The sequence below is a fragment of the Phocoena sinus genome, chromosome 5 (genome assembly GCF_008692025.1).
Source record: "Phocoena sinus isolate mPhoSin1 chromosome 5, mPhoSin1.pri, whole genome shotgun sequence".
In the NCBI taxonomy this organism is placed as follows: domain Eukaryota; kingdom Metazoa; phylum Chordata; class Mammalia; order Artiodactyla; family Phocoenidae; genus Phocoena; species Phocoena sinus.
In genome coordinates this window covers 1,313,139-1,336,939 of record NC_045767.1, presented here as the reverse complement: position 1 = coordinate 1,336,939, position 23,801 = coordinate 1,313,139, and the positions used below count along the sequence as shown (strand labels likewise).

The 23,801-nt window shown below is 42.2% G+C and overlaps 1 protein-coding gene across 1 annotated transcript in view; it reads left to right on the top strand.

Annotated features, from left to right (window-relative positions):
* The first annotated feature begins 236 nt into the window (after positions 1 to 236).
* LOC116754523 (DNA polymerase nu-like) overlaps positions 237 to 23,801 on the top strand; it is a 114,780-nt gene continuing 91,215 nt past the window's right edge. Inside the window, 7 exon segments of the mRNA XM_032633224.1 lie at positions 237 to 306; positions 1,000 to 1,064; positions 9,557 to 9,640; positions 9,953 to 10,045; positions 18,075 to 18,131; positions 19,031 to 19,084; positions 19,698 to 19,763. Coding sequence (XP_032489115.1) covers positions 237 to 306; positions 1,000 to 1,064; positions 9,557 to 9,640; positions 9,953 to 10,045; positions 18,075 to 18,131; positions 19,031 to 19,084; positions 19,698 to 19,763 — 489 coding nt within the window.

The following is a 23,801-nucleotide window of genomic DNA, read 5'->3' as shown; positions in this document are numbered from 1 at the left end:
AAGAAAGATTAAAGAAAAGTGGGAGTGGGACTTGTCCTACCAGGTATTTCTGAATATCTCTACTAGGGCTTGGTAATAAAATAGGATACTTGACAAAAATAGGGATTTTATTAGGAAGGAGGATAGGGGAACCAACCATGCCCGCCAGAGGAGTTGCTCAATGAAATTAAGTAGGCTGTTCAGCAAACGCAGGTAGAAATAATAGTTTAAAAGTAACACTGATGTCATTTCTTCCTATGAAACAGGTTTACGGTTTATGGCAACTGTTTTGTACTTTGGAGCTTCCTCTGATACCAATTTTGGCAGGTAAGTTACCCTAAAGATGATGCCCAGTCATCCTTCTAGAGAGTTCTTTGTACCTTTTGGGAAGACTGTTTTCTCTTGACTTAGTTTGGGGTGGGCAGTGCATCATATGGGCACCGAAGAGGTAGTGAGCCCTTAACTTTCCCTTTCTCTAACAAGAGGGATTGGACCGCATCACCTCTTGGGCTAGAAGGACTCTAAGGTTCTAACATCTGGGTCACGTGGTATCGCTTCTGTACTGCCTGTTCTGCAGGTGGCCTGCCAGACTCCCACAGCCCTGAGAGCAGTGGTGGGGGGAGGAGGCCTGTCTGGATGTTTTCCAGGTCAGCACTTGTCCTGGTCCTGGTGTGATGGACCCTTCTGCTTCGTGAGAACCCCCTGCAAGCACTGTTGCAGGCTCTGCTCTGCCTTTGCTCTTAGCCCCTGACCCGCCCTGTCCTGCTGGGCACCTGGGAGAGCAGAGCCTCGCCCAGCATGGCAGCTGAGTGGCCGGGGGTGACTCTCCATCCAGAGTGTCCCCATGCCCACTGCCACCATTGCTGGGCTCCAGTACTGACCCTCATGGACGCTGCCGAGCTCGCACTGTCATCTTGGTCCTCATCGGGGGATGAGGCTTGCTCCTGGCACTGCAGTCTTTCTCAGAAATGATTTGTTGCTGCAGTACAGATTTTTGTCTGCTTTGGTTTTGAATCACAGTGATGGAAAGCTACAGCATTCAGGTGAACAAGGAAGAGATGAAGAGGACTTCAGCACTTCTTGGGGTACATTCTTCTGTCAGACTGTTTGCATGTGTTAGCTCTCTCCTGTCTGATGAGTTGGTCCCCTTGGCAGTTCTCGGGTGACTTTCCTTTTCTTCCCTTCCTTGTTTGTCCCAGACTGATGTTGGCACTGTTCCTCCTATCTCTGACTCCTGCAGGGGAGTACCACGCTTTGAAAGGATTGAAACAAGCGTCACATCTGGGTACTCTCCATGTGGATGTGTGCGTGGTTTAATGGATACCCACTGACATTGCCCCTTGTAGTTGGTGACGTTTCTTGGATTCTTTAAAGAAGCAAAATCAAAGTTTCATCTAGGTTATCCATTCTGCTGGTGTACAGTTGTTCATAGTTCTCTCTGATAATCCTTTTTATTTCTGTAAAATTGATAGTAATTTCTTTTTTTTTTTTTTGGCCTCACTGTGAGGCTTGTGGGATTAGTTCCCTGACTAGGGATTGAACCCAGGCCCTTGGCAGTGAAAGTGCGGAGCCCTAAACACTGGACTGCCAGGAAATTCCCTGATAATAATATTTTTCACTTAAATTTCTGACTTTTGTAATTTGAGCCTTTTCTTTTTTCCTTAGTCTAGCTAGCTAAAGGTTTGTCAATTTTGTTGATCTTTTCAAAGAACCAAATTTTGGTTTCATTGATTTTCTTTATTGTTTTTATATTCTCGATTTCATTTAACTCTGCTCTCATGTTTATTATTTCCTTCCTCTGCTATCTTTGGGTTTAGTCTGTTCTCTTTCTAGTTCCTTAAGTTGTGAAGTGAGGTTATTGAGTTCAGATTTTTCTTGTTTTTTAATATAAGCATTTATAGCTATAAATTTCCTCCTTAGCACTGCTTTTGCTGCATCCCATATGCAAGTATGTTGTGGTTTTGTTTTCATTCATCTCTAAATAATTTCTAAATTTGCTTTTTATTTCTTCTTTGATCTTTTGGTTGTTTAAAAGTGTGTTGTTTAATTTATACAATTTTGTGAATTTTCTAGTTTTCCTTTTGTTATTGATTTCTAACTTCAACTTGCTGTGGTCAGAGAAGATACTTTCTATGATATTTGTCTTTTAAAATCTCTTGAGACTTAATTAGTGGCCTAGCATGTAGTCTATTTTGGAAAACATCCCATGTTCACTTGAGAAGAATATCCCATGCGCATGTTATTGTTGGGTAGAGTGTTATGTACATGTCTGTTAGCTCTAGTTGGTTTATCATTGCTTAAGTTCTTATTTCCTTACTTACCTTCTGTTTGGTTGTTCTATCCATTATCATGAGTGAGGTATTCAAGTCCCTGACTATTACTGTAGAACTATCCATTTCTCCCTTCATTTCTGTTAGTTTTTCTTCATATATTTTAATGGTCTGTCATTAGGTATGTAAATGCTTATATTATATCTTCTTGCTGTATTGAAAATATAATGTCATCCTTTGTCTCTTGTAACCAGTTTTTATTTAAGTTCTATTTTGTCTGATATTAATACAGCCATCCCTGCTCTGTTTTCATTAATATTTGGATGGAATATCTTTTTCCATCCTTTCAATTTCAACCTGTTTGTCTCTTTGAATTTAAAGTGAGTCTCTTGCAGACAGCATATAGTTGGACCATGGTTTTTTATCCATTCTGCCAATCTCTGTCTTTCAATTGGAGAGTTAATCCATTTACATTTAATTAATTACTGATAAGGAAGGACTTGCTTCTATCATTTTGCTATTTGTTTTCTATATGCCTTATAGCTTTTTTGTCCTTCATTTCCTGCATTACTGTCTTCCTTTGTGTTTAGTTGATTTCTTGTAGAAATGTTTAAATTCCTTTCTCATTTCCTTTTGTATATATTCTATAGTTTTTTCTTTGTGGTTACCATGGGGATGACATCTAACACCCTAAAGTTATAACACTCTAATTTGAATTTATATGAGCTTAACTTCAATGACATACAAAAACTGTGCTCTTTTACAGCTCTGTCCCCCCACTTCCAGTTATTCATGTCACAAAATTACATCTTTATACATTGTGGGTCCCAAAATATAAACTAATAATTTTTTAAAATTATGTAGAAAGGAAGATTTGGAGTCACAAACTAAAGTTACAGTACTACTAGCTTTTATACTCATAATTGTTTTTTTCTTAAATCATATAGAAAACAAAAAGTATAGTTACAAATTGTTATAATACTGGCTTTTATAATTCACGTATTTACCTTTATTGAGATCATTATTTCTTCATTTGGCTTTAGGTTACTGTATAGTGTCCTTTCATTTCACCTTGCAGGACTTCTTTGAGCATTTCTTCCAGGGCAGGTGTAGTGTTCACATCTCCCTCAGCTTTTGTTTATCTGGGAATGTCTTAATTTCTCTCTCACTCTTGGAGGACAGTTTTGCCAGATAAGGATTTTGGGTTTACAGTTTTTTCTTTTAGCACTTTGAATATATTAACCGACTGTCTTCTGGCCTCCAATGTCTCTGATGAGAAATCTGAGGATAATCTTATTGAGGATCCCTTGTATGTGATGACACTTTTCTCTCGTTGCTTTCAAAATTCTCTTTTGTCATTGTCTTTTGAAAGTTTGATCATATTATGTCTTCATGTTCATCTCTTTGAGTTCATCTTACTTGAAGTTTTTGAGCTTCTTCGATGTTTGTATTCATGTATTTCATCAAATTTGAGGAGTTTTCATCTTTAGTTTTCTAAAGATTCTACCAGAAAACTACTAGAGCTAATCAATGGATTTTGTAAAGTAGCAGGATAAAAAATTAATGCACAGAAATCTCTTGCATTCCTATACACTAATGATGAAAATTCTGAAAGAGAAATTAAGGAAACACTCCCATTTACCATTGCAACAAAAAGAATAAAATACCTAGGAATAAACCTACCTAAGGAGACAAAAGACCTGTATGCAGAAAATTATAAGACACTGATGAAAGAAATCAAAGATGACACAAACAGTTGGAGAGATATAACATGTTCTTGGATTGGAAGAATCAACATTGTGAAAATGACTATACTACCCAAAGCAATCTACAGATTCAATGCAATCCCTATCAAACTACCAAGGGCATTTTTCACAGAATTAGAACAAAAAAGTTTACAATTTGTATGGAAACACAGAAGACCCCAAATAGCCAAAGCAATCTTGAGAAAGAAAAACGGAGCTGGAAGAATCAGGCTCCCTGACTTCAGACTATACTACAAAGCTACAGTAATCAAGACAGTATGGTACTAGCACAAAAACAGAAATAATAGATCAATGGAACAGGATAGAAAGCCCAGAGATAAACCCACACACATATGGTCACCTTATCTTTGACAAAGGAGGCAAGAATATACAGTGGGGAAAAGACAGCCTCTTCAATAAGTGGTGCTGGGAAAACTGAACAGCTACATGTAAAAGAATGAAAATAGAACACTCTCTAATACCATACACAAAAATAAATTCAAAATGGGTTAAGGCCAGACACTATAAAACTCTTAGAAGAAAACATAGGCAGAACACTCTATGACATAAATCACAGCAAGAAATAGGTAGCTAGTGGGAAGGAGCTGCGTAGCACAGGGAGGTCAGCTTGGTGCTTTGTGACCACCTAGAAGGGTGGGATAGGGAGGGTGGGAGGGAGGCTCAAGAGGGAGGGCACTTCCCTGGTGGCGCAGTAGTTAAGAATCCGCCTGCCAATGCAGGGGACACGGGTTCAAGCCCTGGTATGAGAAGATCCCACATGCCACAGAGCAACTAAGCCCATGCACCACAACTACTGAGCCTGCACCTTAGAGCCCGTGAGCCACAACTACTGAAGCCTCTGCACCTAGAGCCCGTGCTCCGCAACAAGAGAAGCCACCACGATTAGAATCCTGTTCACCACAACAAAGAGTAGCCCCCACTTGCACAACTAGAGAAAGCCTGCGCACAGCAACAAAGACCCCACACAGCCAAAAATAAATAAACAAACAAACAAATAAATTTATTTAAAAAAAGAAGGAGGGCATGGGGGATATATGGATACATATAGCTGATTCACTTCGTTATACAGCAGAAACTAACAGAACATTGTAAAGCAGTTATACTCCAATAAAGATGTAAAAAAATTTTTGAGGGGTTTTCAGCTATTATATCTTCAAATATTCTTGCTATCCTTTTCTTTCTCTTCTCCTTCTGGGGCTCCCACAGTGTGTGTATTGGTCTGCTTGATGGTGTCCCACAGGACCCTTAAGCTCTGTTCACTTTTCTTCAATATTTTATTCTTTCTGCTCCTCAGCCTCAATAATTTTCATTATTCTCTCTTCAAGTTCACTGATTCTTTCTTCTGCCTGCTCAGATCTCCCTTTGAACCCTCAAGTGACTTTTTAATTTCAATTATCATACTTTTCAGCTCCAAAAGTTTCTTTTTTAGTTTCTTTTTACATTTTCTGTCTCTTTATTAATATTTCTATTTTGTTCACACATTGTTTTCTTGACTTTCTTCACACCTTTCTTTAGTTCTTTGAGCATCTTTAAGATGGTTGTTTTAATGGTGTCTGGTATATATCTGCCATTAGGTCTTTTTTTTCAGTGATAGTTTCTGTTTTTTTTTTTCCTTTGAATACACCATATTTTCCTGTTTCTGTGTTTGTCTTGTGATATTTTTGTTGAACATTGGACATTTGGATCTAATAATGTGGTAACTCTGGAAATCAGATTCTCTCCTTTCCCACAGTTTGCTCTTTCTGTGTGTTATTGTTTCTGTTTATTGTCTTGGGTTTTTAAATTTGCTGTAGGTTGTCTCTGTGTTGAGGATCAACCTAAAGTATAAACCTAAGGTCTTCACAGTTCTTTTCTGAGCCTTTTCCTTGGCATGCACGGTCACTTTCTAATTTTCCCCATGTATGTGAGGTTATTTTTGAATGTCCTTGTCTTTAATATCTGGCTTCAAAGGAGAAAAAGCAAAAAATGCAGAGGGGTTAAAAAAGGCACTAGCCCTTTAAGTCCCCTGGAAGTCACTTCAGCTGGAGGGAGAGGGTCTTGCAATAATGGGGGAAGTGCAACAACAATGGCCTGTTCTTCTGCACCTCTGTGATCAGAAGCAGCAATCAGTGATCAGAGCAGAGGCCCCCAATATCTGTACAGGGTCTTTTTTGCCCCACCAGTTCCTGCAGGCTGTGGGCAGGCTGCTCCAGAAACAGGTGCATGGCCTCCTGGCCTCGAGCCTCCTGTCTGGGGGAGGTGGGGTGGGTAGCTTCTACGGTACCAAGAGCTGAAACTGACCAAAATGAACTGCGGTTTACCATCCAAGGCTTCCCCTGGAAGCCATCAGCAGACTCCAGAGTTCCCAGACGGTTACATCAGAGGGTTCTTCCCCTGCAGTTGCTGTCCAGGTGGGAGATGGAGTCTCACCTCACAGGTGCCTCCTACTCTGCCATCTTCTCTGAATCTGCTTGGTACAAATCTTAAGTGTACAGCTTGACGTATTTTTATATATGTACACATCCATGTAACCTCCATCCAGATCAAGGTATAGAATATTTCCAGCACCCGGAAGTCTCCTTCCTGTCCCCTCCCAGTCTGTACCCCCAGATAGCCATTCATCTGACCCTGTCCTTGGTGATTCTGAGCTTCATGTAAACCACACAGCATGGGCTCTTTGCTTCTGGCTCCTTTTGCTCACATTCTATCTGTGGGATTCACCAATTTGGTTGAATGTAGCAGAAGTGCATGCCAATAAAAATCGCTTGTAGCACCTATTGTAAGAAGGTGCCATAATTTCCTTACACCCTCTCCCATTGTTGGGCACTGTGATTGCAGTGGCTGCGACTATTCATGTGGTGTAACTATAACCTGTGGTGGATAAGAGAGCTCTTGTCCCTTGGTTTTCTATCCAGAAGTGGAATTGCTGGGTTACAGTGTATGTGTATATTTAGCGATAGTAGGTACTTCCAAATAGCCCTTCAAATTGGTTATAACATTTTCTAGTCCCATTTGCTACATCCTCACCAGCGCAGTACTGTCAGTCTTTTTCACTTTAGCTATCCTGGTGGGTCTGTAGTCGCATTTTATTGTGGAGTTAATTTGCATTTCCCTGATAAGTAATAATAGTGAGCACCTTTTCATATGCTTGATGGTATTTTGGATATATTCTTTTTGTGATCCAATTTTTCAAAGAATTTGCCTATTTAAAAGTTTATGTCAGCTTTTTCTTATTTACTTATAGGAATTGTTTATATATTCTGTATGTGGGTCCTTTGTAAGATATATTGAAAGTACTTTCTCCCAGTCCAGGGTTTGACAAACAGTGGTCTATAGGCCAAATCCATCCTGTGGCCTGTTTTCATATGGCCTGAAATTAAGAGTGGTTGTTACAATTTTTAAAAAACAAACAAAAGTAGAAAAGAATATGTGACAGAGACCATATGTGACCCATAGAGTCTGAAGTATTTACTGTCTGGCCCTGTCTTTGTCTACAGCTTGTCTTTTTACTCTCTCAATAGCTATGTCCTTTGATGAACAGAATTTCTTCATTTTCATGAAGTCCAATGAACCATTTCTTAAATGTTTGAGAATTTTTGTGTGCTAAGTACTCTTTGTCTGACCTCTAGTAAAGATATTCTCCTGTGTTTTCTTGTATAAGCTGTATTATTTTAAGCCTATCCTCCACTTCAAATTAATTTTTCTGCATGGTATAAAGTACAGTTAAGATTTTTCCCAGATGGATTTCCATTCAGTTAAGCACAATTTATTAAAAGTGCCACTGTTTCCTGCACTAAGAATTACAGTAGTGTCTTTGTCATAAATCAGGTCACTGTGTACGTGTGGGGTTTTTTCTGGACTCTTTTCTGTTTTTTTGTTTTGTGTGTCTGTCCCTGTGCTACTACTCCCCTGGCTTAGTTACTGTAGGCTTATAATATGTCTTGATATCCTACAGTCTTCCATCTTTGTTCTTCCACATGGTATTTTTCAATCCAGGTTCTTCGCATTTCCATATAAAATTCTCTGATCTACTTTTTAAAAACCAGCTGGGATTTTGATTGTACTTTCTATGCGTGTGATAAAAGACTCATATGCAGACTCTACAGATAACTCCTGTCAATAAGAAAAAGCCACTTAACACATTTAAAAAACATTTTATTTATTTATTTGGTTGTGCCAGGTCTTAGTTGCGGCAGGTGGGCTCCTTAGTTGCAGCATGCGAATTCTTAGTTGCGGCATGTGGGATCTAGTTCCCTGACCAGGGATCAAACCCGTGCACCCTGCATTGGGAGTGTGGAGTCTTAGCCACTGGACCACCAGGGAAGTCCCCATTATCTGTTTTTTCATGCTTTGTTCCTTGCTTTTCTTTTCATCATTTGTTCCCTTGACTATAGAATTCTGGCATACCTTAACTGAGGGCATTGTCTGTGGGTTCTTCTTTTTGCCTAGTGCTAGTTTTTTGTATCATACTTGTCCTGCTCCTATTTGTAAACGTCTTTCAGTATTTCAGCCGAAAGGCAGTTCTTGTCTGGTAAAGGTAGAGTGCAGATGATATTTCCTCAGAGTTGGTTGATTTACACTCTGCTCTTTCTTTTCTTTTATAATATTTTTTTTAACATGTAAATCTATCTATTTATTTTTGGCTGCATTGGGTCTTCGTTGCTGCATGCGAGCTTTCTCTAGTTGCAGTGAGCAGGGGCTACTCTTTGCTGTGGTGCATGGGCTTCTCATTGCTGTGGCTTCTCTTGTTTTGGAGCACGGGTTCTAGGTGCGTGGACTTCAGTAGTTGTGGTTTGTGGGCTCAGTAGTTGTGGCTCATGGGCTTAGTTGCTCCGCGGCATGTGGGATCTTCCCAGACCAGGGCTCAAACCCATGTCCCCTGCATTGGCAGGTGGATTCTTAACCACTGCGCCACCAGGGAAGTCCCTATAATAATTTTTTAAAAGTCCTGGTCATGTTCTACTTTTCTTCTGACCAAAATGGTGAGGGGTGAGGGGTTCATAGATTCAGCATGCCCTACTGCTCTGCCCAGCACCGTATTTATCAGCTGTTTCATAAGGTACCTTTGTCTTTTCCCACCTGGGCCTTGCATGCCGCCCACCTTTCGCCCTGGGCTGTGCCCCAGGTTGTGTGGCTGTTCAGAGCGTTGTTGCTTGTTTCCGCCGCAGCTGCTCCTCTGTTGGGAGGGAATGTCCTGCATTCACCATGCAGTTTGGTCCTAGCTCTTCTGCCTTGGGATACTTCGGAAGTTTTGAGGTTTATGGTTTGATGCTGGATCCGTTTACTTGTCATAATGTTGCTGGAGAATTCCTTCTTCTTTCCCTCCTTCATTTTGGTGTGTTATTTACTATTTTTACTTCTTTAAGTTTGTTTCCTTGGGTCCACTGCACTTAAGAGAGTGATTCTGAGCCTGAGTATTGCATCGTGAGTCAGAATATGTATTCTGTAATGTCCATTTTGGTAAATTTTAGATTATTTTTTATTCTTGCAAGATCTCATGTTGAGAAAAATAATCTTAAGTTGTGAAAACTATTAATAACATTGTGTCTGTCACATTCATAGTCTCGTCTCAAGGAACTGGAGCAAGAAGCCCATTTTGTTGCAGGAGAACAGTTTCTTATAACAAGCAGTAATCAGCTTCGAGAGGTAAAGCTAAATTTCAGTTCTTTTATTAAATATACTTCCTGTTCAGGGGTTACAGGGAGATTTATTCTGATTTTATAAGCATTATTTTATGTGATCATCTGAAAAGTATGTAACTTGTTCATGTCTTTCACATTGAGATTCATTACTTCAAAGCCTTTACATCTAAGAAAAGTACTGAATCAGAATCTAAGCATTTTGTCACAGCTAGTCAGGTGTGTCCCCTCTGGCCGGTTGCTTTAACTCTGTTATAGTGATGTTCAGGTCCTCTCAAATCTGGGACCCGCTCATCACGTGAAATGGCTTTTGTTGCAGATCCTGTTTGGCAAGCTGCAGCTGCACCTGCTGCGTCCACAGGAGACTCTCCCCAAAACTGGGCTCCGGAGACACCCGTCCACATCAGAAGCCGTGGTAAGGGTCGACAAGTGTCCCCTCACTCTCCGAGACAATAGCACCTCCCACCACGTGCGAGTCCCTTGCAGAGCCCCGTGCTCCTTGTGGTGGCACAAGTCGGCAGCAACCACCACGGAGCAGTTCCGTTCCATCACTTCCTTTCTGCGGCAGGAGAGGTGCCCCCACCCCAAGGTTGCTCTTCAGTTATGAAGGAAGGACAAAGAGGCTTATGGTACAGTTTTCCAGAGGCAAGAAATTGCCTTGATTTCCTGCAGAGGATAATTTGATGGAACTTTGTTCTGGAAACCAAATTCTTGACAATGTAGTCATGACTTCTTTGTTTCACGCCCTCATAAGAGACTGGAAATGGGAAAAGTCATCAGTCTTCTCCTTTCCCCAAGTTTGTTTTAGAAAAATTGAGCTGCCCTTCCCTTGAGAGGAATGCATTTTTTAAAAGACAGGGTGTAGTGAGATGCTGCTTTAATCAAATGGCAGGGTGTGAATAGATATTCAGAACCCCGTGAGTATAATGATACCGCTGGAAGCCTGCAGCAAGGAGCTTGGCCAGTGGGCGAGAGGACACGTGTTGCTCTGCTGAGGGCCGGCTGTGGAGGCTCCAGCTTATCCTTTCTGTGCCTTGTTCAGCGTTGGATTTTGCAGCCGAGGAACGCTTCTCTCCAGACTCCTCTGTGCACATTGCCTTTCCAGCCCCGCACTTCCTGCTCGTCTCAGCCCTGGCGGGGCACCACGCTTGCCAACTGTCCCCACACCTGGCCCTCGGGGCCCAGGCATCAGTCACCGAGTGAACGACCACCCCTGGGGAGCGCTGCTCCCGAGAGGGGCTCGCATCTTCCCTCTTCTTCAAGTCTTCCCCACCCTGGTCAGTGTCCCCCTCCTGGTCCTTGGGAGCCAGCAGTGAGCTTACCCCTGCTGGTGACTCGTCACATCCAGGCAGAATGATCTTTTAAAAGTGTTAGAAAAGTCATGTTGATCCCCTGCCTTTAACTTCAATGGCTTTCTTTTTTTTGTTTGGCTGTGCTGGGTCTTCGTTGCTGTGTATGGGCTTTCGGTAGTTGGGGCTAGCGGAGGCTACTCTTGGTTGCAGTGCGTGGGCTTCTCATTGCGGTGGCTTCTCTTGTTGTGGAGCGTGGGCTCGAGGCTCACGGGCTTCAGTAGTTGTGGCACGCGGGCTCAGTAGTTGTGGCTCGCGGGCTCTAGAGTGCAGGCTCAGTAATTGTGGCGCACGGGCTTCGTTGCTCCGCGGCATGTGAGATCTTCCTGGACCAGGGCTCGAACCCGTGTCCCCTGCATTGGCAGGCGGATTCCCAACCACTGTGCCACCAGGGAAGTCCCCCAGTGGCTTTCCATGCCACTTAGAATAACATCCAAGCTCTCGAGTGTGCCTCCCCCAGGCCCTGGGTCTGGACTTCGCCCTTCTTTGACCTCCCTCACTCCTCACTCCCAGCACCCCACTGAGGACACTTCTCACAGGCTCCTTCCTCATTCTGGAAACTCTTCCCACGGAGTGTGCTCAGCTGTCTTCTGATTGTCAGCTTAAGTATTGCTTCCAGAAAGTCCTCCTCTGGTCACAGGTGACAGTAAGACCCCCAGACACAACCTATTCCTTCACCTCGATTTGTTTTCTGCACACAACTTGCCAAAATGCTGGAGAGGGCGTGGAGAAAAGGGACCCCTCCTACACTGCTGGTGGGAAGGTAAGTTGGTACAGCCACTGTGGAGAACAGTATGGAGGGTCCCTTAAAAACTAAAAAGAGAACTCCCGTATGATCCAGCAGTCCCACTACTGGGCATCTATCCAGAGAAAACCATGGTTAGAAAAGGTGCGTGCATCCCAGTGCTCATAGCAGCACTGTTCACAATAGGCAGGACATGGAAGCAGCCTAAAAGTCCATCAAGAGACATGGATAAAGAAGCTGTGGTACATGTATACAATGGAATACTACTCACCCATAAAAAAGGAAATAATGCCATTTGCAGCAACATGGATGGACCTAGAGACTATCATAAGTGAAGTGAGTCAGATGGAGGAAGGTATATATCACATGATGTCACTCATGTGTGGAATCTAATTTTTTAAAAATGGTTTAGATGAACTTAATTTGCAAAACAGAAACAGACTTACAGATATTGAAAACAAACTTATGATTACCAAAGGGGAAACGCGGGGGGGAGGGATAAATCAGGAGCTTGGGATGAACATATACACACTACTATATATAAGATAGAAAACCAACAAGGACCTACTGTAGAGCACAGGGAACTCTATTCAGTATCCTGTGATAACCTATATGAGAAAAGAATCTAAACAAGAAGGAATACATGTATATGTATAACCGAATTACTTTGCTGTACACCTGAAACTAATGCAACATTGTAAGTCAGCTATACTCCAATAAAATTTTTAAAAAGTTACCTAGTCACTTGTTTGCTTGTTCCAGTAGGATGTAGGTTGCACAGATCAAAGACTTCATCTGACTTGTTCACTACATCCCCAGAACCAAATGGCCTAGAACTAGCACTTGCTGGGGCTGAGCTGTCGGCTGTGTGTTCACAGAGCACAGCGAGGGCAAGGGGCAGGACCCACCTTGCTGGAGAGACTCTGGAGTGGGTTTCAACGCTACATGGCAGTGTGCCCCCAAGTCCCAGGGGTGACAGAACCTGGGAAAGCACACGTTTCCACTCAGACTGCACCTGAGCTGGGGGTCTTGGCCTGATTTATTCTCCATCTGGGCACCAGCTGGCAGTGTTGCTCTTCCCTTTGCTACTCCTTAGCTCTCCCAGACAACCAACGACAGAAGAGAGGAAACGTGATTCTCCTCTGGTGTCGAGGTGCTTCACTGTGCACAGAATTCAGACGATGCCCTGAATTTTTCTTCGCAAAGACATGATCAACATGAATCATATTATATTAGCTTTAATCTCTTACTTAGCTGAACAAGTCACACTGTTCTGTACATTTAAAAAGATGAACCTGCGCTAGGCAACATGTGCACATGGTTCTCAGTGCAAAATTAGGACTCCTTCCCACTTCCCTTCACCCGCCCTGTTCCCCTCCCCGTGGGAAGGGATGTGGTCTCCTGGTGAGATGGACAGCCTGGAACAATTCAAGTAAGGGCGCAACTATGAGCTTAGATATGCTTTTATTAGACTTTGTTTTTTAGAGTAGTTTCAGGTTCACCGCAAAATTGAGCAGATGGTATGGAGAAGTCTCATATACCCCCTCCCCAGCCCGAACACACACAGCCTCCTCCACCATCAACATGCCCCACCAGGGGCTACATTTGTTACAGCTGATGAACCCACACTGACGCATCATCATTGCCCAAAGTCTGTAGTTTGCATTAGGGTTCCTTCTTGGTGTTATACAGGCTATGGGTTTGGACAAATGTGTAATGACATGTATCCACCATTAGAGTATCGAACAGAGTGGTTTCACTGCCCTAAAAAGCCTCTGTTCTCCCTATTCATCTCTCCCCTCAACCCCTGGCAACCACTGTTTTTACTGTTTCCATAGTTTTGTCTTTTCCAAAATGTCATATAGGAATTATACATTATGTAGCCTTTTCAGATTTGATTCAGCTAGCAATATGCACTTAAGTTTCTTCCACGTCTTTTCACAGCTCATTTCTTTCTAGCACAGAATCATATTCCATTGTCTGGATGAACCACAGTTTTATTTATCTATTCACCTATTGAAGGACATCTTGGGTGCTTCCAAGTTTTAGCAGCTTGAATAAAACTGCTGTAAAACATTTGTGTTCAGGTTTTCACGTGGACATAAGTTTCTATCTTATTTGAGTAAATAAATAGCCTGATTTCTGGATTGTATGGTTAAAGTATATTTAGTTTTGTAAGAAACTACCAAACTGTCCTCCAGTGTGGCTGCACCATTCTGGTTCCCACCGGCAGTGACGAGGGTTCCTGTTGCTCCACACCCTCGCCAGCACGTGGTGGTGTCGGTGTCCTGGATTGTGGCCATTCTGACAGGCGTTAGCTATGTTTTAAAAAGACCACTCTCGTCACTGGTTGGAGAATGGAGGAGTCCCATTAATAGACTGTTGCTGCAGCGTGGGCACTGCTGGCTCAGTGTCCAGGCGATGGCAGTGAGGATGGAGCAGAGCAAACACATGCTCAGAGCATTTTGAGAACAGAAAGGAGCTTCTCTGAATGTGAGTTCACATGAGTGTGAATGCAGAGTAATTCCTGGTTTCCTTAGTTGTGCACCTGAGCAGATAGTGATGGCCGCTGCCCAGAGAAAACCAAGAGAGGAACAGTTTACGGGGACTGGGGGTCAAGTGTTCAGCCTTGGACATGTGAAGACAGATGTGTGCACAAAACATCGATACAGAGCAGTTGGGTCTGTGAGGAGAAGTCCTGTGTTAGAGATGCACACCTGGAAGTAGTTGGCCCTGGGATGGTTGTCCTCTACCCGGGCAGGAGCTTTGGAAAAACACTCATGCCCAGGCCCACAACTGATCCACAAAATCAGAGTCTGTGGGCTGCGTGGCCCAGTCCGGACATTTTTTCTTTTTATGGATTAGTGTTGCTTAATAATGTCTTATTTATTTATCTATCTATTTATTTATTTATTTATTTATTGCTGAGTTGGGTCTTTGTTGCTGCACGTGGGCTTTCTCTAGTTGCACTGAGCGGGGGCTACTCTTCGTTGTGGTGCGTGGGCTTGTCATCTTGGTGGCTTCTCTTGTTGCAGAGCACGGGCTCTAGGCATGTGGCCTTCAGCAGTTATGGCGCGCGAGGGCTTCAGCAGTTGTGGCTCGTGAGCTCTAGAGCACAGCCTCAATAGTTGTGGCACACGGGCTTAGTTGCTCCGTGGCATGTGGGATCTTCCGGGACCAGGGCTCGAACCCGTGTGCCCTGCATTGGCAGGCGGATTCTTAACCACTGCGCCACCAGGGAAGCCCCAGACATGTTTTTGAAGCTCCCCCGCTGATTCTAGAAGCAGCCAGCACTGATAACCACAGAACTGAACTCTGAGAAACTGACATTTAGGGGTCAGAGAGAGAAGAGGTGCCGAGCAGAGGCTATGGAACGACCACAGAGAGAGAAGGGAGCTGAGAAGAATGTGGGGTCAGGAGCCAACAGAGGGAGCGTTTGATAAAGCTTGTAGAGCGGCAACGGCCACGGCACTCCGCCTCTGATCGTGAACCAGCGCGGCAGGGCTTTATCCAAAGCGTTATGAGATCAAACGCTTCATCCTTTTCAAGTGTTCTCAGACAGCTCGATTCGAGATATACAGGGAGACTGTGGTTAGAAAGTTATTTTGTGAGTAAGGTATCAGGATAAAGAGAGTTAGTTGATCTTAAGCAGTTTTCTTGGCTAAGTATTTTCATGCACTTTCATCCCGCTAGGGATAGCTTTTCTGAGAAACTGCAGTTCTGGATTACACCGAGGCAGGAGTCCTCCCTCTGGGTAGAGCCCTGCTCCGAGGACACCAGTGTTGGCCCTCCTGTTTATGTTCTATGGCTGGCCAAGACTCCGTGACCTCAGTCTATTAAATAGAGAGTGATGCAGTTCCGTGGCTCATGCTAGTACATTAAAGTTATGTCATCAGTTCTCCCCCAAGTTGATTTTTAGATTCAGAATGATCCTAACTAATACCCTAGCAGGAACTTTTGGTAGAAATTGGCAAGCTGAATCCCAAATTTGTAGGGAAATGCAAACAACTAAGAAGAGGCAAGATAGTCTTGGGGAAAAGCACTATTGAAGGACTTAGTCTGTTGGATATCAAGACTAATCATGAAGCAGTAGAAATTATGAGGAATTAATTAATCAGTACGAAGTAGTGTCAATTCAAGGATAAGCAAATAGACAAATGGTCCAGGATAGGGAATCTACAAACAGACCTGCACATGTGTGTATAAAGTGCATGTTCTCTGAGAGGGAGGGCTCAGTGTATCTTGACCCCTGTTTCACACCATATACAAAAATAAATTTCAAATGAATTGTATATCTAAATATAAAAAGTAAAACAAAGATTGTAGAAGATACCATAAGAGAATATCTTCAAGGCCTTGAGGTAGTTAAACATCCTTAAACAGGACACAAGAGGCATCAGCCATAAAGGAAGAGATTGATCAATTGGGCAATACTAAAATTAAGAATTTCCATTTATGAAAAGACACTATTGGACTTCCCTGGTAGCGCAGTGGTTATGAATCTGCCTGCCAATGCAGGGAACACGGGTTCGATCCCTGGTCCGGGAAGATCCCACATTCCGCAGAGCAACTAAACCTGTGCACCACAACTACTGAGCCTGTGCACCACAACTGCTGAAGCCTGAGTGCCTAGAGCCCATGCTCCACAACAAGAAAAGCCACCACAGTGAGAAGCCCGCACACCTGCAACGAAGAGTAGCCCCCGCTCGCCCCAACTAGAGAAAGCCCTTGTGCAGCAACAAAGACCCAATGCAGCCAAAAGTAAATAAACTTTTTAAAAATAAATAAATAAATAAGACACTATTAAACAAATAAAAGAACAAGCCACAGAGGGGTAGAAGATATTTCCACTAAATATAGCCAACTAAAGAAAACCCTGTCCAGAAAAATGAATTCCTACACATCAAGAAGAAAAAGACATACAAACCAACGTTTTAAATGAAAAAAACATGAACAGGGTTTAATGAAAGGAGATATACAATTGGCCAATAAACATTTGAATCATGTCTGACTTTATTAGTCAGGGAAATACACACTAAAACTACATTGAAATGTCACTTCACGTTTGCCAGAATGGCTAAAATGAAGACCTAGGAGAACATGTGTTGGCGGAGATGTGGAACAAGGAGAACTTTCATGTGCTGCTGATGGGGACAAAAACCATTGTGTTTACCTTGGACAACTGGCTGGTATCAGCTCTGCTACAGGTGACCCAGCGCCTCTCTCCTCTTTACGTACATGTTCAACAGAACCGTGGACGTGTGTTAACCAAAATCTGTGCACCAGAATGTTCACAGCAGCACTCTTTGTAATAGCCCTGCAGTGGAAACAGCGCACATGTCCATCAGGGGTGGAATGGGTAAATAACTGTCCTGCGTTCAAATAATTCCTTACAGCAGTGCAAGTAAATCATACAACAAGGACCAACCTTAAAACCGGAATGTTGAACGAAAGAAGCCGCACGCGAAGAGTACCTATCCTATTCCATTGATACAAAGCTCAAAAACTGGAAGAAGGGCTTCCCTGGTGGTGCAGTGGTTGAGAATCCACCTGCCGATGCAGGGGACACGGATTCGTGCCCTGGTCCGGGAGGATCCCATGTGCCGCAGAGCAGCTGGGCCCGTGAGCCATGGCTGCTGAGCCTGTGTGTCCGGAGCCTGTGCTCCGCAACAGGAGAGGCCACAACAGTGAGAGGCCCGCGTACCGCAAAACAAAAAACAAACAAACAAAAAACTGGAATAAGTGGTCTTGCTGGTGGAGGCCAGGGGGCTGGTTACCTCTGGGGGAGGGCCAGAGGCCTGCCTGGGAGCCTGGGATGTTCCCTCTGGCTGGCAGTACCCAGGTGTGTTCCATTTGTGATAATTTAACAAACCGTGTTTACATGATCTTGTGCTTTATGTACGTTGTATTTTGACTTTTTAAAATTAAATTTAAAACCCATAGTCATATTCCAGTGTTACCTCCCTGACTTTGTGCTCGATAACTGTGATTCAGATGTTGGGGTTCCTAAACTATTGAGTTACACATTTGTAGGCATTTTCCTAGTTTACTGTCCTACATGGTGTTTTACATGCCCTGGATTTAGATTTCAGGAATTTAAATCTCAAGAGGAATCTTATTTCCGAGCTCATGTGAAGTGCCTTTAGCTCCCAAATGTACAATAATGATTCTGTAAGGGATTAAAATTAAGACACTTGATAAACTGAGTTTATTATGAGTCTTCATTTTGGAAAATATGCTCAAGATAGACCATTTATTATTAGGACTTTTCCAGCTGAAACTAAGTGTTTGGAATGTTAAAATTAAATGAAGCAATTATATTGGTGATATTTATTCTTATTTTTTAGTTAAATGCTCTACAAGACCTTCATCCATTACCCAAAATAATTTTGGAATATAGGCAGGTAAGTTAGATTTTTTTTTTTTTTGGTCAGTCAGTTGGTAATGAAGGGGGCCCATATGGCACCGTCTGTGTTCACAAAATCCATCACCGCTGAAGTAGCCCTGACAGTGTCCTAAAGGGAATGCAGTTTGTTCACGTGGACCTCATATTAGCACTGCTTCTTGTACCCAGACATGATAGTCCTCAGGTCTGCAAACAGCCCTGCTGTGAATCAGAGGAGTCGTAGATGGAAGAGGACGAACAAAAATTCTGAAGGAAGTATTTGGTGTGTCATCCTCATGTGGCCACAGTGTGACTTCGGCTTCCATCCGCGCCGAATTCAGAAGCCTGTCACACAAGCCTCCTCCCTCTCCCGGCCTGGTGGTGTTTTATCATCTCGCATTGACACTTACTGACTTATGGACATGCCCCTCTCTCTAGCTACGTTTCTAGCTCCTCCTCTTTTCCCCGTTCACATACCTACCATCTGTTCACAGGTATGACTTGCTGCCGCTCGGACCATCGTTATTTACTGCTGTCCTTGTTAGGGCTGGGCAGCTGTGTGTGCGTGGGGTTGGGGGTGGTGGTGGTGGGTAAATGGTAGCACCTGAACTGAAAGAGGCCCCACGGGGGACGCTGGGTGCTGGGACTCGGGAACTCTCCCTATATCTTTGCAACTTTTCTCTAAAAAGAATTATTCCAGGACAAAGTTTATTTTAAAAGGAGTAGGGTGACGTCTTTCTCTGTTGGTCATTGTTATTTAATTCTGGGCACCACATAAGGCCATTTCAGGGCCTCCTGGAGTCACCTGAGGTGACATCAGTGACACATGCCCAGCACTCTGTGAGACACTGCTTTGACACTTGTTCCTAATTTAAACACTTAAACACAGAAAGTGATTACTTTTGTCTTCTAATCTAGGTTCACAAGATCAAGTCAACCTTTGTAGATGGATTACTAGCTTGCATGAAAAAGGTAACTAAAGCTAAGAAAAAAGATATCATGATTGGGGATATGGCTTACACATGGGTTCAGATACATGTAGAATTTCTTTAAATAATCTAATATTCTTGAAACTATGAACCATGATTTTGTTATCATTTAGGTCTATAGCATAAGTTGACATTATACCTTAAAATCTCATATTCATGTGGAAGCTCTACTGCTGACCACGTGCTTTCACATCTGTTATTGCATCTCTTTTCCGTAGTCATTTGAGGGACATGTTGTTTTAGTTCATGCATGAGGAGTCTGCAGTCAGAGGTATTCTGTGACTTGTCTGCGACACACAGCAAGTGACAGCCCCAGTCTGGGGTGCACAGCCCCACCTTGAGTCCATGCTGTGACCCCCATGGCACATCAGCCCACGTGTCCTACTGCAGCTTCTGCATAGCCTGGGAGAGAATCTCCTTCACCCTGATCACATGCAGGAATTTGTAACCCCACGGACATTGGGTTGGGAGTGTAGGGCCCGTGGCTCCTGGTTCTCTGGACGGAGCAGTGAGCGTTGTGTGCTGAAGGGGCCAGCGTGTTTGTGACTTCACACGGCACTGTCAGAGCATAAGCTGATTCTTTCCAACTGATAAAGGGCTCCGTTTCCTCCACGTGGAACCAGACTGGAACCGTGACCGGAAGACTGTCAGCCAATCATCCTGTAAGTTAGCTCTTGTTAAATGCCTGTTTCTGTGTCGGACTGCAGTTTTGCCTAGATGTGTGTTTGTCTGTGCACTTTTTGTTTGTAAGAGGAGACCCCATACTGATAGGCTGTGGAGTTTTTTCTGTTTATTAATTCAGCCAATGTTCATTTAGCACATACTATGGGGTTTTTTTTGTTTTTTTTTTTTTAAGTATACTATGGGTTTTTTAAAAAAATTTTTATGGTAGTGTATAGACATTCATGTCACTCTCTCACTTTGTCCCAGCTTACCCTTCCCTCTCCCCGTGTCCTCAAGTCCATTCTCTAGTAGCACATACTATGTTTTGGGCACTTAGTGGGGGATCAGGACACTACACGTGTGAAGTGTTGAGTTAGTGGGGGGGTCTTCACATCCAGAGAGTCACGCACTCTGGTGCTGAGGGCAGGAGGGACGGACACCTCTTCCCACCCCATTCTTCATTTTCAGATTTGTACTGGACAGGTGGCTTCCCCAGATAATCTCTTTTTTTTGGCTGTGTTGGGTCTTTGTTGCTGCGCAGACTTTCTCTAGTTGTGGCGAGCGGGGGCCACTCTACATTGTGGTGTGCAGGCTTCTCATTGCGGTGGCTTCTCTTGTTGCAGAGCACGGGCTCTAGGTGCATAGGCTTCAGTAGTTGTGGAACACGGGCTCAGTAGTTGCAGCTCACGGGCTTAGTTGCTCTGCGGCACGTGGGATCTTCCCAGACCAGGGCTCGAACCTGTGTCCTCTCTGATTATCTCTTGCTGGGCTTTATTCTCTTCCAGAAATTTCTCACGTCTCAGGCTTGCGGGTAGCACTCCTCCCAGGTTTTCTGGGGTGCTGTAGTTTTACTTATTTATTTTTCTGTTATTTCAATTGAATTTTTTGAAAAAGGAGATAAACATCATGTGTGCATTTGGCCCCCACCTTTGACTCAAAGTGTACATCATCATTTTAACAGCTGCATTGTACTCTACTTAGTGGCTGTCCCTATTGAGGGCCATTTAGATCATTTTCAGTTTTAATTATTTTATATGTGCCATAAACTTACTTGTACAAATATTTTTGGTATGTTTTTCTGTTGATTTCCATAGCATAAATTCCTGGAGATGGAACTTCTGAGTCAAAGTATATGTGTATTTTTAAGGCTTTGCATTGCCAAATTGTCCTCCAGAGAAAAAAAAAGTTTTACGTTCCCAATCAATTTGTAAAATGTTTGGTTCCCTACATCCTTGCCAGTACAGGGAGTCTTCATTTTGATTACTAGTTCATGGCTTGATCTTTAAATACCTGTTCCTTTAAACATTAAATGAGGTTGACTATATAAAAGTTATTCTTCTGTGAGTTGTCTGTTCATGTCATTTTGCACATGTCTCTGGAGGATGTATATTTTTTTCTATAGGTATGGAAAAGCTCTTTATATAATAAAGATCAACCCTTTGTAAAATACTGAGTTCTTTTTCTCCGTTTTTCTTTTGCCCCTTAATTTTTAAAATATATAATGTTTGCTGTACTTAAAATGGCTTTTTCATTATACAAATAATATATAATTCTAAAGACTTCAAACAATAGATAAAAATATAAATAACAAAGTAAAAGTCACCTGAAATGCCACATCATTAACATTTTAGTGACCGTACTCTATTTCTTTGTGCACACACGTATGTGCGTGCACTCACACGTGCACACACGTTTACATGACTGGGATTATGTCATGCATGTTTTTCTATTGCAGACGCTCCCTCACCATACCCATATCTCAGCCCCTTACCCTCAGGCCCAGTGCCGTTGGAAGCTCATGTTAGCAGCCTATAGAGTGTACATCCATAGTTTCCTCCAGATTTATAATAAAACCTTATACAGACCCATATGTATCTATACATACACACATATATATATATACATACATATACAGAGACACAAAATGACTTTGTCATTCTTATTTTACAGAATTAGAATTTTATTTTTCTGCCTCTCGCTTTTCTCTCTCAGCAACAGCTCGTGGAATCCCTGCAGTTCCTCTGACAGGGTCCTGTTTCACCTTTTTTAAAAATTGAAGTGTCGTTAACTTGCAATACTATATTAATTTTAGGTGTACTACATAGTGATTTGCTATCTTAACATTACACACCATACAGCGCTATCACAATATTATTGACTATATTTCCTGTGCTGCACATCACATCCCTGTGAGTTATTTCAAAATAAATGCCCTGTTTCTCCATGTCCCTTTTGGAGTTGGGACCATCTTTCTTCTTTCCTGATGTCAATGGAAATAATTAATTAACGATCTAAAATAAGATAGAAGAGTTTTATTTGACCCAAACTGAGGACTGTAGCCCAGGAGACACAGATTCAAGAAGCACTTGAGTTGTGTTCTGTCAGCCTACAAAATGGGGGAGGTGTATGAAGGCAAAAAATTCAAGGTTACAGTTAGTTGCATGAGTTGTCTATAGGGAATTATAATTGGATGTGGCAAGAAGTAAGGGTGCTTGTTAAGCATGGATCAGTTGGGGTCTGAGATGGTTGCATAGTTACAAGCAGGGGTGGGGGGGGGACCTTGAGACCATAAGGTTGCAGCTGGCAGCTGCTAGCAGATATGGTTTTGAGAATGGCTGGTGGTGTCCTGGAGCTTTATACGGTTCAGGAAATTCACATTCTCAGTGATGTAGGAATGTGTCTGAAACCACATCCACACTGGCCACCCAACTTCATCCTGGATGCCTGAACCACAGTTGCCCCATTTTGATTTCTAAATGCATTCTTTTCTGTACTGGTTAAAGCAGATGTACAATGCCTATTTGACAGGCCATAAGAGAGGCTGTGCTAGTTAGCATAAAGTTCAAGCCAAATCATGCGTAAGCCAGGATGACTTCTCCAAACCTCAGTATGTGAAAATTTCTTCCATCACCTGATATAGGCATTCAGCGATATAAATTTAATCCCAGGTACTGCTTTCTGGCATTCAGTAAATTCTGGTATGTTGTATTTCACTTTCATTTAGTTCAGAATCTTTTCTAGTATGTCTTCTTTGACCCATGGGCTATTTAGAAGTTTGTTACTTAGTTTCCAAGTAATTGGTGATTTTCCAGTTATCTAACTGTTACTGATTTCTAATGTAATTTCACTGTGGTCAGAGGATATACTCTGCATGGCTTGAATCCTTTTAAATTCATTCAGACTTGTTTTCTTGCCCAGAAAATGGTCTATCTTGGTAACTGTTCCATGTGCACTTGAAAAGAATGTTCATTCTGTTAATGTGGGTGGAATGTTTTGTAAATACCAATTAGATCAAGTTGGTTGACGGTGCTGTCCGAGTCTACTATATCCCTGCTGATTTTCTGTCTGATTGTTCAGTCCATTGTTGAGAGAAGGGTATTGAAGTCTGCAGCACAACTGTGGAATTTTCTTTTTCTCCTTACAGTTCTACCTCTTCTATATCCTTGTAGTTTTGCTCTTTTATAAGGAGCAGAAACATTAAGAATTTTGTCCGCCTGATGAATTTACCCTTTTATTTCTATGAAATGGCCTTTTTATACCTGGTAATATTTATTTGATCTGAAATATATTTTGTCTAATATTAAAATATTAATTTAAAAATAATTAACAAAATACATCAAAGATAATTTTAGAAATAATAAAATTAATAAAAATGTAATTTAATATTAATGTTAAAATAGCCACTGCAGTTTTCTTTTGACTAGCGTTAGCAGGGCATTTTCCATCCTTTTACTTTTAAACTATCTCATTATATATAAAGTACATTTATTGTAGGAAGTATGTAGTTGGTCTTGCTTTTTTATCCCTTTTGATAATATCTGCCTTTTGATTAGGATGTTCAGTCCATTTACTTTTTTTTTGAATTTTTGAATTTTATTTTATTTATTTTTTTATACAGCAGGTTCTTATCAGTCCATTTACATTTATTGTGATTATTCATAGGATTAGATTTAAGTCTGTTATCTTGCTTTGTGTTTTATATTTATCCCAATTGTTCTTTGTCCCCCTTTTCCTCTTTTTCTGCCTTCTTTTGGATT